The 13,676-nt window shown below is 45.3% G+C and overlaps 1 protein-coding gene across 1 annotated transcript in view; it reads left to right on the forward strand.

Moving 5' to 3' along the window:
* Window positions 1-8,152: 8,152 nt before the first annotated feature.
* LOC126485015 (uncharacterized) overlaps window positions 8,153-13,676 on the forward strand; it is a 142,988-nt gene continuing 137,464 nt past the window's right edge. The window contains exons 1-2 of the mRNA XM_050108620.1: window positions 8,153-8,160; window positions 8,396-9,003. Coding sequence (XP_049964577.1) covers window positions 8,153-8,160; window positions 8,396-9,003 — 616 coding nt within the window. The remainder of the gene's footprint in view (window positions 8,161-8,395; window positions 9,004-13,676) is intronic.

A 13,676-nucleotide genomic window follows, 5' to 3' on the forward strand; every position in this document is an offset into this window, starting at 1 on the left:
TCTTTAAATTATTCCGGTTCCCAGTTTTCTTCCATTCAGATTTGGAATATTTATTGCAGCTTACTTGGTGCAGGAATTTCAGAAAACGTTCAGAATTTCTTTGGACTTCTTGCTGGATTTAGAGACAGAGTGTCGTTATGTAAATTCTTAAAAGTGTCTCTCACTGAAATTCGCAATATTTTTCGATATTCTGTAAACCTTTACCAATCTTCGAGATTTTTAAAAAAATCTATAGCATGCTTCTTTCGCTGCTTAGGTAATAATCCCTGCATCTGTTTCGTGTACCGCGATGAACCTGGTCCTACTCTTATTGATTTACTGGCATAAAACGCTCGATCATCGTCCTCAGTTTTTCAGCCACTTACGCTAACGCTTACTCGTCTAATGCGAAAGGAAGAGAGACCACTTATTAAGTAGGCGTCAAGCGAATTTTATTGTCGGTGCTGACACGTATTTTTTATCGTTCAACGCATACAACACAAATAGCTTACGAGTGGTCAAAGTGCAAACGACAAGGACTCAGAATATTGAAAGGAAACCGAATCACAAGAAACCATTTATATTACCGTAGTATTTATTCGTTCATGTCATACCCTGTGTATTGTTTTGCTGAAGAGACGGCATACGTCATCTCACTTCATGTCACAAAAATAGATGACTGAGCACGTAAGTGCAAATGTATATGTGAAACAGCAGTGTTAACATACTAACATATCTGCATTAAATTTCTGTGACAAGACATACAAATATCGTTGCGGCGTTGCCGTCTAAAATAATGTTATCCTCAAGTCGAAGATTGTTTAGGAGACTACCTTTGTTTAGTAAGCATAGTCGTGTCGGAGGTGGTACGCCCTGCCTTTCTCTTCCCCGCGAACTGATTCACTCTGCCAGTTGGAACGGACAAAGGTTGGGGCAATAAATCGGAAGCCCTTTTCTCAAAGGAACCATCCCAAAATTCACCTTAAGCTAATTAAAGAAAACACGTGAAAGTTAAATTTGGGTGGCTGGAGGTGAGTTATAAGTCGTTCTACTTGGCAGTTTCTTTCTTCAACAGGCTCGATCCATTCAGTTAGAGAGAGATTTATAGTTAATCGTAGAACTAGAAACACGGTACAACTTGATCTTTTTGTACTATCAAAACAGTTTCTTTGGTGGATGTCACGAAAAATTTCTTGGTACAAGCGAGACAGACGGCCTGTGCAATGTATTCAGTAGGCTTGATAACTGCACTACACAGGGGCGTGGAAATCACCAGTTTGTGGGCTAAATGACAGAAAGTCCTTTGCATTGTCTGGATATGATGAAGCACATGGCCCACAGGCTGTAACACTTCGACATACAGTAAGTCCACACACAGCGTTTTGAATTCTATTTCAGGCATCGCCGAACAAGCCAGTTTACAGTGCGACTGATGGATAAAATCGGTTAGCCAGTACTGGATCACACCATGACGACTGATTGCAGCCGGGTACAAGGAGAGTTGTAGCACATGGACGTCAGCAAACAGACTAAGCACGGGTATTGGTGCTTCAATGATTTCGCCCATTTTCAAGGCAACGTGTGCGTGGTGAAACACGAACATTGGCAACTATATCCAATTTCTGCAAGCAATGTGAAACACATGGCAGAGGGTACTACGCAGTGTACACTATATGATCGAAAGTATCCGACAACCCCCAGAAACATACGTTTATCATATTAGATGCATTGTGCTGCCACCTGCTGCCAGGTACTCCATATAAGCGATCTCAGTAGTCATTACACATCGTGAGAGAGCAGAATGGGGCGCTCCGCGGAACTCACGGACTTCGAACGAGGTCCGTTGATTGGGTGTCACTTGTGTCATACGTCTGCACGCGAGATTTCCACACTCCTAAACATCCCTAGATCCACTGTATCCGACGTGATAGTCAAGTGAAAACCTGAAGGGACATGTACAGCACAAAAGCGTACAGGCCGACCTCGTCTGTTGCCTGAGAGATACCGCCGACAATCCAAGAGGATCGTAATGTGTAATAGGTAGACATGTATCCAGACCATCACACAGAAATTAAAAACTGCATCAGGATCCACTGCAAGTATTATGGCAGTTAGACGGGAGGTGACAAAACTTGGATTTCATGGTCGAGCGGCTGCTCATATGTCATACATCACGCTGGTAAATGCTAAAAGACGCCTCACTTGGTGTAAGAAGCGTAAACATTGGACGATTGAACAGTGGAAAAACGTTGTGTGGAGTGACGAATCACGGTACACAATGTGGCGATCCAATGCCAGGGTGTGGGTATGGCGAATACCCGGTGAACTTCATCTGTCAGCGTGTGTAGTGCCAACAGTAAAATTCGGAGGCGGTGGTATAATGGTGTGGTGGTTTTTTTTTTCATGGAGGGGGCTTGCACCCCTTGTTGTTTTGAGTGGCACTATCGCAGCACATGCCTGCACTCATGTTTTAAGCACTTCTTGCTTCTCATTGTTGAAGAGCAATTCGGGAATGGCAATTGCATCTTTCAACAGGATCGAGCACCTGTTGATAATGCACGGCCTGTGGCAGAGAGGTTACACGACAGTAACATCCCTGTAATGGATGGCCCTGCACAGAGTCCTGACTGAATCCTATAGAACACCTTTGGGGTGATTTGGAAGGCCGACTTCGTGCCAGGCCTCACCGACCGATATCGATACCTCTCCCCAGTGCAGCACTCCGTGAAGAATGGGCTGCCATTCCCCAAGAAACCTTCAGGCAGCTGATTGAACGTATGCCTGCGAGAGTGGAAGCTGTATCAAGGCTAAGGGTGGACCAACACCATACTGAATTCCAGCATCACCGATGGAGGGCGCCACGAACTTGTAAGTCATTTTCAGCCAGGTGTCCGGATACTTTTGATCACATAGTGTATAAAATCGTGGCTTCCTCCCGTTTCATTCCCGTACGGAGCGAGAAGAATGACTGTTTGCTGCCTCTGTTGGCACCGATATTGGTCTAATCTTAACTCCATGTCCCCTACAGATGCACTACGTAGGATCTGTAGTATATTTCTAGATTCCTCGCTTTATACTGCTCCTTTAAACTTCGTAACTATGCTTTCACGGGATCGGTAATGCTCTTCTTCAAGCCTCTACCAGTTCAGTTTTTCAACATCTGGGTGACCCTCTTTTTCGAGTCAGATAAACTCTATCAATATTCGTACTACCTTTCATTGTATACAGTCAAGGTGGGTGGCTTGCACTAATATGCTGCAAGTAATTTCCTATCTAGACTGACTGTACGTGGCCAGTATCAATGAATGATTCGAAGTTTGCCTCCTCCTTTACCTACGGTTGAGCCCGAGCGATCATTTCATTTCGCATCGACCGAAATCTTTACGCTTTCGTATTTGTATGAGTTGACTAAGACCAACTGTAATTTAGTGATGTTCCTCTACGTGCTCCCGCTCGAAGCTAAATGGTTTGAGTCCTGCTTGAGATAAGACGCCACTACGTCTCTGTCTAGTTTACTGAGGACGTTAATCTCTCTTCTTCGAGAAGACTTGGAATCTGTGCTACACAGTGGTGTGGAAGTCATCAGTTTCTGGGCTAAGTCGGCGCAGTACTACCTTCGTCTTGTTACTATCGGCCATTTTTTTTATTTTTGCTTTTCGTGTGTATTGTTTACTTTAGAGTTGCAACTATTGACGTACACAACTGACTGTAACTACTCACTGTTCTTGTTATTTCCACTGTACGTTACAAATGATACCACCACAATAAAGGGGAATTGGTTAAATTTTGTAGGTTTAATTATTTCTGGGCATCCTGTGGCAGAGCCGTTGAAGGCTTTGGACTGATTTTCCGAGTCATATATACGTGGCATTAAAGTGAGAAGCACATACATGTGGAAGACTAGCCCTTGAACTCTCAAAGACAGTGCCAAAAGAGGCCAGAAAAATGAACACTACAGATACTTAGTCTTTGTTAATTTTAACAACTTTTCCTAATGATGGAAATGGAAATGAGCGTTTGGCGTCATTGGCCGGGAGGCCCCATACGGGGCAGGTCCGGCCGCCTTGGTGCAGGTCTTATTACATTCGACGCCATACTGGGCGACCTGCGCGCCGGAAAATCCCCGACCCAGCCGGGAACCGAACCCAGGCCCGTAGGACGGTAATAATGCGTCAAGCTGACCACTCAGCTATCGGGGCGGACTTCCTAATGACAATGGTTGTACAATCCGATGAAATGCATAGTGGAATCCATTCAAATTTTAAAAACGTATGTATGTATATTGACATCTCGTCCTACTGGACAGATTTCAACCAATCTTGGAGCATTTATCATTTATTGATTGGGGAGAATCACTGGGGAGCAGGGGGGGGGGGGGTTAAGAAGAACCCACCCTTCAGAAGGATGGGTTGCTACCCTTCAGAAGGGTGGGGTGGGGGTGAAAAAGCAGTATAGCCCACGACGCGAGAATACCCACACTTTACTTATCCAGGATTTGAGAATGAGAAAACTTGCAACAGACTTTACACGTAATTTCAAACTTTTACGAACCTTTTTCGGCTGACGACCCTAAAAAAAATCGGAAGGAAAAAGGTTTGTTGCTTATACATTTTCGCTATTCAAGCAGCAAAAGGGTAACATGAAGCATAAAGTTTTAATTTATTACTTCTTTACTACTAACTGTGTCGTGCGGGGTAGCTATGCGGTCTGGGGCGTGTTGCCACGGTTCGCGCGGCTCCCCCCGTAGGAGGTTCGAGGCCTCCCTCAGGCATGGGTGTGTGTGCTGTCAGCGTAAGTTAGTTTACGTTAGATTAAGTAGTGTGTAAGCCTAGGGACCGTGACCTCAGCAGTATGGTCCCATAAGAACTTACCACTACCAACTGTATTCGTGACACATTTTGCAGACAGTATTCACATATACCACTGAATGTACCAGAAAAATTACATCATTGCACGACATTTAGATCAGGGGATATGACGTCATAAACTTCAATATGTGTCAAAATAAAACCGCAGGGCAAAATTCGCTAAAAATACAGGTCAAATATGTGTATTAAATAACCGTGAAATACGTTAAAAGCTAAGTTTTCAGTCACAGCAATTGAAAATCACACCAAAACCCACACAGAATTCCAAAAGGTTTTGCAATGAACATTCTTGAAGAATTGGAAATATAGATACACAGGAGAAGACACGCACAAGAAATATTAAACGAGCATACCGAATTTAAACTCAAACGTTACTTCAAACACTTTTTGTACTTTTAGAACACGATAGTGGATAAATCGGAAATAACATACGCAACAACCAAAGGTAATACTGACAAAATTAACTTAATAAAATAATATCGCTGTTCATCTGTAAAATCTTTGCAAACATACAACGTCGTAAGAGCAGAACTGTCAAACTACTGTCAAACCATATTTAACGTACTATAATCCGTATATTTACGTCATTTACCATGAATCGAAACAGTGAGAGATCACTAGCGACGTAATATGGACGTCACATCGTTCTAGACGAGAGTGAAATATAGTCCCTTTAAGATAAATGACATTCACATTTGCAGACATTCTTACCAAAATTGTGCTTGACAATAGCGATAAATCCCAAACAGTCTGCCCCTCATAAAGATTAATTATTATGAGCAGCTATTCTGGTGCATCCTAGTAATAAAGGAGACGTAATTCACGAATATCTATCATCCCGCTACTAAGTTTAAACCCACAACAAAAACTTATGACCTTATGCTCTTCATGCTTCTGAAATGTTAAAGCATAATACAAATCTTTGGTCAGGATTCTCCATCGTCATAAAATTCTCGGAACATCAAACGGCTTTTGGTATACGGCGAGAACTTGGATGAAACAAGCTTTATTGACAAGTAACCAAAAACTTCAATGTAGACGAAACACTGCACAGTTGCAGAACATATATAAAGATACATACACCAAAAATCAATCTCTCTTTCAGGCATTTGCGTGCATTTATACCCTGAACAGGTACTATTCCAAAAGAGATTCAGTAATTGTGTATCTGAAACTTCCTGGCAGATTAAAACTGTGTGCCGGACTGAGACTCAAACTCGGGACCTTTGCCAAACTTCACAGAAGAGTTTCTGTGAAGTTTGGAAGATAGGAGAAGAGATACTGGCAGAATTGAAGCTGTGAGGACAGATCGTGGGTTGTGCTTGGGTAGCTCAGATGTTACAGCACTTGCCCGCGAAAGGTAAAGGTCCCGAGTTCGAGTCTCGGACCGGCACACAATTTTAATCTACCAGGAAGTTTCATATCAGCGCACACTCCGCTGTAGAGTGAAAATCTCATTCTGGAATTGTGTATCTGTCTGGTAGAAATGCATCTGCAGTGATTTGCGATTTTTGCGGTTCCTCATAGTAGGATTCCGCAAATGTATTTCTTGCTGGTAAAGCCCCAAAAACTCGAACTTTCGTGTTATTGCGCTGATCATAAGACAACGTGTTTTCAGATATCCGTCCTGGAAGTACAAGCGACAAACAAACTCGAGTTCCGATACTACAACCAAAAGAATAACGTTGGCGCTATTGTGCGGTCTGTGTATCGGTATTGGTCCAGCTCCGTTTGATGTTTGATCGAAATAGCGACAGACAACGGTTGTTGTTGTTGTTGTTGTCTTCAGTCCTGAGACAAGTTTGATGCAGCTCTCCATGCTACTCTATCCTTTGCAAACTTCTTCATTTCCCAGTACTTACTGCAACCTACATCCTTCTGAATCTGCTTAGTGTATTCATCTCTTGGTCTCCCTCTAAGATTTTTACCCACCACGCTGCCCTCCAATGCTAAATTTGTGATCCCTTGATGCCTCAGAACATGTCCTACCAACCGGTCCCTTCTTCTTGTCAAGTTGTGCCACAAACTCCTCTTCTCCCCAATTCTATTCAATACCTCCTCATTAGTTATGTGATCTACCCATCTAATCTTCAGCATTCTTCTGTAGCACCACATTTCGAAAGCTTCTATTCTCTTCTTGTCCAAACTATTTATCGTCCATGTTTCTCTTCCATACATGGCTACACTCCATACAAATACTTTCAGAAACGACTTCCTGACACTTAAATCTATACTCAATGTTAACAATTTTCTCTTCTTCAGAAACACTTTCTTTGCTATTGCCAGTCTACATTTTATATCCTCTCTACTTCGACCATCATCATTTTGCTCCGCAAATAGCAAAACTCCTTTACTACTTTTAGTGTCTCATTTCCTAATCTAATTCCCTCAGCATCACCCGACTTAATTCGACTACATTCCATTATCCTCGTTTTGCTTTTGTTGATGTTCATCTTATACCCTCCTTTCAAGACACTGTCCATTCCGTTCAACTGCTCTTCCAAGTGCTTTGCTGTCTCTGACAGAATTACAATGTCATCGGCGAACCTCAACGTTTTTATTTCTTCTCCATGGACTTTAATACGTACTCCGAATTTTTCTTTTGTTTCCTTTGCTGCTTGTTCAATATACAGATTGAATGACATCGGGATAGGCTACAACCCTGTCTCACTCCCTTCAACCACCGCTTCCCTTTGATACCCCTCGACTGTTATAACTAGCATCTGGTTTCTGTACAAATTGTAAATAGCCTTTCGCTCCCTGTATTTTACCCATGTCACCTTTAAAATTTGAAAGAGAGTATTCCAGTCAACATTGTCAAAAGCTTTCTCTAAAGTCTACAAACGCTAGAAATGTATGTTTGCCTTTCCTTAATCTATTTTCTAAGATAAGTCGTAGGGTCAGTATTGCCTCACGTGTTCCAACATTTCTACGGAATCCAAACTGATCTTCGCCGAGGTCAGCTTCTACCAGTTTTTCCATTCGTCTGTAAAGAATTCGCGTTAGTATTTTGCAGCTGTGACTTATGAACCTGATAGTTCGGTAATTTTCACATCTGTCAACACCTGCTTTATTTGGGATTGGAATTATTATATTCTTCTTGAAGTCTGAGGGTATTTCACCTGTCTTATACATCTTGCTCACTAGACAACGGTGCAGCACCAAAATTGGGGTCAATGTGGGCTCCGATGCCATTTCACGGACCCACTCATTGGACCAATACTATTGGTGCCAACGTTGGCCCCAATGTGTGGACCCTGCCTTGTATCTGCACGGCGGTATTTTATAGACCCATTAGGGGTGAAATGTGCATGTAAGCGATGTCAGCGGCCGGGAATGACACGTCCCAGGCAGAGACACTTGTGCCCTCGCGGGAGCCGGCGGGCGGCGCTTCCCTTTGTGGCCGAAGACAAATCGCGGCGGCAAAACCCCGAAGAGTTGTCCGCTCGGGGGCAGGTAAGCACGGCCACGGTCCCCGCACGCGCAGCGGGAAGCCGCGCCGGCCCGGTTTTTCTCTTTTAACACGAACCGCCCTTTGGCCGCCAAAGGAAGGGCCTGCTAGCTAGGCGGGCCCCGAAGAGGAAGCCTACTGTGCTGACGGCCGGCGTCGGTGGGAGTGTGGTGTGGCGGCGGGGAGGGGAGCGGGCAGGAGGAGAGGGGCGGCGGAGTGGGGGCGGCCGCGAGGCCCGCGGCGGAGCGCTGCGCGCCAGTCGCACTGTGTGCGCCGCGACGGGCGGACGTGTGCGCAGAGAGAGAGAGAGCCAGGCGGGCGACGCTACGGTACGGTGCGCGGGTAGTGCGGTTGCGAGGCGCGACGCGAGTGTGACACGCGTGTTGCCGCAGCGGCTGTGCATGAGGCGGCCTCCCCTGGATATCGCCCTGCCCCTCACGCTCCTGGTTCCGCCGGCTCTCGACCGGAGGCGAGCCGGCCCGCGGCCGAGGCGACGAGTCGACGACGACGACACCACCCCCCGTGGTGGCTGGCCCGAGGGCGACGCCGACGCCGCCCCATGTGACGCGCGTGGCCGGGGTGGCAGCAACGACGACGCCGGGGGACCGCCGTCTCGAATGACAACCGGCAGCGGCTCGCACATGGCTGCGCACCTCGCCAAGTGGTGGAAGACAAAGTTCCTCAATGGATACAAGCAGTTCACAGGTGAGCCAGGCAGCGCGCCACCGCGTTCGCTTCCGCCCCACCCCCCTTGCCACCCCACCGGCTCTCGTGCACCCTTTTGGAGCGACCAGCGCTGGGACAAAAGCTCCGGCGGCGTGTTTATACCGCGGAAGAGACTGTCCGACCTCCACAATGCACCTCAGCGGCCCCTCAGTAGGACCCCGAAAGGAGCCGCCCTGGATTTCCCGGAATTCCTAAACGAAAGGACTGTGCCGCGGGAGGGATGCCAGGCACAGGCGGCGACACGGATTACGCCCACCTGTCGGTCGCATCACTCGCCAGTTTCGAAGCGCCTCTCCGATCGTGCCCGATTGAGGCTACAGGGCTTGCGATCTCTATCGAGTTTCCCTCGCGTTTTATGCAACTATAGTTCTCACTGTCACATTAAGAAAGTGCTTGTTCTCCGCTCGACTGAGCCATCTGAACGTCCTACTTGTATGGCTTTTGTAAATTGCTTCGTCAGCGTCAGTGCTTAGCCTTCTTCATTAGGTGACCTATGATTACCACATTATCAGTAACATTTTTTTAATTATTATTACGGCACTGCTGCAGTCTAGACAGTGCCGAGTATTGTCTTCGTAGTTTCTAAATTTATGTCGGGGTGTTTTTGGCATACAAGATACCGACAACCGGTCTATTTCTATTACAGCTCATTCATTAAGCACACGTTACATTGCCGCTCGCAGCACCTGAATTTCTTCTCGGGTATCGAAGTTCAATAGCCAACTCGACTGAAACACCAGACACACAGGGTGGGTTACCGCAATTATTTATTCAATACGGGCTGATTAAACACCTATTTGTGTAACCAAACGTGTTGCCCGTCAGCTTCAGTGGCTCCGTACACTTGCTGACGTGTTTCCGTTTTTGTAGCGTTCCACATAACTCGAAATGACATTGTCAGTGAGATTGACTCTTACGATCTCACACCAGAGTATTTCCCGGATATGGCGAAATACCGTATGGATATTCGTGTCGGCGAACCCAAACCGAGCCGTTTTATAAATCAGTTATAATAAATGAAACTACTTTTTGCTACATACTTGCAACAGCTAGAGCCTTCGCGTACTTTCAATTGGACTTTCTCTCGACATTAAGGCACTTATTATAATGGTAGATTAAATCCTGTTTACCCTTGCTACAGGACGCTGAACGCTGTGCTACCTTTCGCTTAGGAAGGGGTCATCGTCGTGTATAATGATGGTAGAATCCCACATTAAAACTGTCCGTCTTTGCGGCAGTGTATCGACGGGCTTCGCAATATAGTGAATCCATGCCGAAACTTTATATGCAGTGTCATTCATTTCGTTGCTGCTCAACTTGGTTTCTTGATGTTTAGTGGCTGTGCTGTGTTCTATAAACTAGGCTAGCAGTATCTCCTTCCTCTGTCAAAACGTAGTGGACGTGACGTATGTAAGGTGGAGGTTAACAGGTTTCCCTGTTGAAGGGAATCACATGTCAATCACATGGCTCATCACGTCCACCAAAGCAGTTTTAGAAAGGTGCCCTTGCGTGATTATATACATTGCTTTGTGTCTTCCGGAAGATACGTCACTGCTGTCACTTATATCTTCCATACTCACTGTAAACTGCACATAGTTTTCGGTGAGTACGATTTTTTAACTGACAGAAAACGGTTCAGTATTCGCACTTCACAGTCGACGGAATTTCCGCATATGCCGGCCACTCCGAGCCTTTATCAGGCGAGGTACAACGTCGCAGCTATCTTACGTCCCGGTGTCCCGGCCAACAATTTCGCGTTGTGAAATGTCGGTAACCACCGGCTTTCACAAGTACGAGGAGTCCTTTCCGGAACGGTGCTCGAGCGAGCGCGCCGCATTCCATTCAGGATGCGGGCTGTGGGAGGCTGGTACAGTTTCCAGTCAATTAAAGTGGCAGGCAGCGCGCCGCCCGCTTTGACGGAGCCGCCGCGCGACCGGCTGGCGCCACGGGCCGCGCATGCGCGCCGCCAGTGAAAGCAGCCTCGGCAAGCGGGCACGCGCGCTATGCCGCCTGCTACCTGTTGGCCGCCGTTACTGCACGGCGTCGACAGCCATCACGGGCACGTCCATTGCTGAAGTTCTTTCCGCGACAGTGCTTTCTCCATTGTTGAAGAAATTCCGTGAATGTATTATAACGTAGCATATGCCGGAATGGCATCAACCAGTAACGCGTGTGGCCGGCCGGAGTGGCCATGCGGTTCTAGGCGCTACAGTCCGGAACCGAGCGACCGCTACGGTCGCAGGTTCGAATCCTGCCTCGGGCATGGATGTGTGTGATGTCCTTAGGTTAGTTAGGGTTAATTAGTTCTAAGTTCTATGGGACTGATGACCTCAGAAGTTAAGTCGCATAGTGCTCAGAGCCATTTGAACCAGTAACGCGTGTTGGCTAGCCTTCACTGCTTCAAACCGTGACACCTTTAGAAGCGTATACTGCCAATCCTCTGGTAACTTACACCGATGTAGATGTTTCGCCCGAATTTCGTACACAGACGAACGCATTATTACGAATGATTTTTGAGACAATACATTAAAAGTGAGAAAAGCTGTACAGTAAATAACGGGCAGTCGTGACGTTTTGCTCGGTTCTAAAGAGGTAGCACACAGCATGGGATGTGTCACAGTTTTCAGTCAAAGTGCGCGGGAAAAATGGGAGAACGAGTAGCGGTGTCTATGTATGGCCTCGCTTAGAGCACATCGACTGAATTACAGTACATTAACATAATTACCGATTTGCTGCTATTTATTCGTGCTACTCGTTTCTGTGTTTGCCCAGAACTAGACACGTATTTAACTACGTCTACAGAGTGGAAAATGCCCATTATTACACCTATTAACTGTTTTGTGAAAATTCGAGGTGCCGTCTTATGTCTGGACAATAGCGCCGGGAGAGACTAGGATTGGCAAGGGCCCTCTGAGCAGACGTAAGAGGAAAATACGTGTTCCTAGCATCTGTAGACGAGTGCTTACCCACCGCAAATTACACTTATTCATTGCAAACAAACAATATCGAAACAAAAGAGGTAAGCTACAGTAGTTAATATTTACAATTGTAGCTCGTACGTTTGGCGCTTTTCAGGCGCAAATAATTCAACAGTCTCGTAGCTTATAATACACTTAAAGAGAGCATAGAACAAGAAGACGTACGCCGGCATTTAAAAGATAATAATGAAGACATCTTTCATCTGTGATGTTCCCTTGGAAATCCTAGGTTCTCATTAAGTTAATGCTATTTTCATCACACTGTATTTGAGTACGCTTGAAGGTACAATTCCTTCTGCGTCACTTTGCCTCTTTGCGAGGAGGAGGACTGTTATAATGAGTTGTGGGTCTGGCAGATCCATGAACATAACGTATGGAATGCATACACGTCCTATATTTGGAAAAGACGTTTCGCCTGCCATAGCCCAACAATATCAACTGCGTGCGCGGTTCAAGCAATTCTTTTAGAAACCAGTCATGTATAAAAGTGAACATTGTGAATTCATCTGTTACTTATTGAAAGAAGTTTCATATTTAAATGCGAATAGCAAGTTTTTTCCCATTAATGTATTTTTTAATTGAACAGTCTGGCGCTTTCAGCCTACTGACTTGCCACATCGCTTAGGTTATTAAACCAATATTTAATGTTACGGTGAGAGATTATTTATCCAGTTATAAACAGCATTTCAAAGTTATCCACGGAAATCTCTGTCAACAAATGGCTAACTGGAAATGCATTCTCAAGCTCTCTGATTATTGTGAGGTTCCTTGTAAGTCAAACAATTTTTCCAGGAATGTGTCAGTGCTCATTCTTATGTCGTCCACTTCATCAGGGTAGGCAATGGCTCTGTGACGTAGTTAGGTCTACATGATGAGACATTCTTTGTGAAACAGAACGCATTTACTTTACATTTCACCGCCTTAAGAGGACGACTGTTAAGATGTCTTACTTGTATAACCACATTCAGGATTGTGAACGGCTGCATGGAGGCATAATTCGAACTGGACAGCATTCGTGGTCTGAGGCTAGTGCTGTTGCCATGGTAAGTGCAAATCGTGGCTTGCATCACTGCTTCGACCGTGGGAGTGAGGAGAACGGTGTTATTTTCTCCAAACACATCAGAAAACATATCGTAACCCCATCTCACAGATGATGGTGTGCTCCTAGTTAAAAGCAGCAATGAGGCACAAAGCACGTAAAGAGACAAACGAAGAACCACAATAATGATCAGTCCAGACAAATGTCTAGGGGAACTAATACGGCACTATTACTCTGTAAAACAACTCTGTCAAATATATTTTACAAATGACCGCATTGATGGCAGTGTAGTAGTGCTTTTATCATGTATTTTATATGAGTTTTGGGTGTGGTTTTATTGAACACCCGTCAATGATTATTGACAGTGTAATGAGGGCCTAAGAAACGACACGATGTGGGAAGTGTTGTACATTTATTTTGCACCCAATTTTAGAGTACTGTTTTCTTTATGAAATTCATTTGACAGTAGAGATTCAGAGAGATGTTGCTGTTAGTTAACACTCGATATAGCCCATAACTGAAGTGTAACAGTACTGATTGGGAAATCTAACTGGAAATCTTAGGAGGAAAGCCTGTTGGGTAAATTTAGAGAACCAGAGGGTGAGGAGTAAATCTTTTGCCGCTGCCCTAGTAAA

Source organism: Schistocerca serialis, chromosome 6 (assembly GCF_023864345.2).
Source record: "Schistocerca serialis cubense isolate TAMUIC-IGC-003099 chromosome 6, iqSchSeri2.2, whole genome shotgun sequence".
NCBI classification, from domain to species: Eukaryota; Metazoa; Arthropoda; class Insecta; order Orthoptera; family Acrididae; genus Schistocerca; species Schistocerca serialis.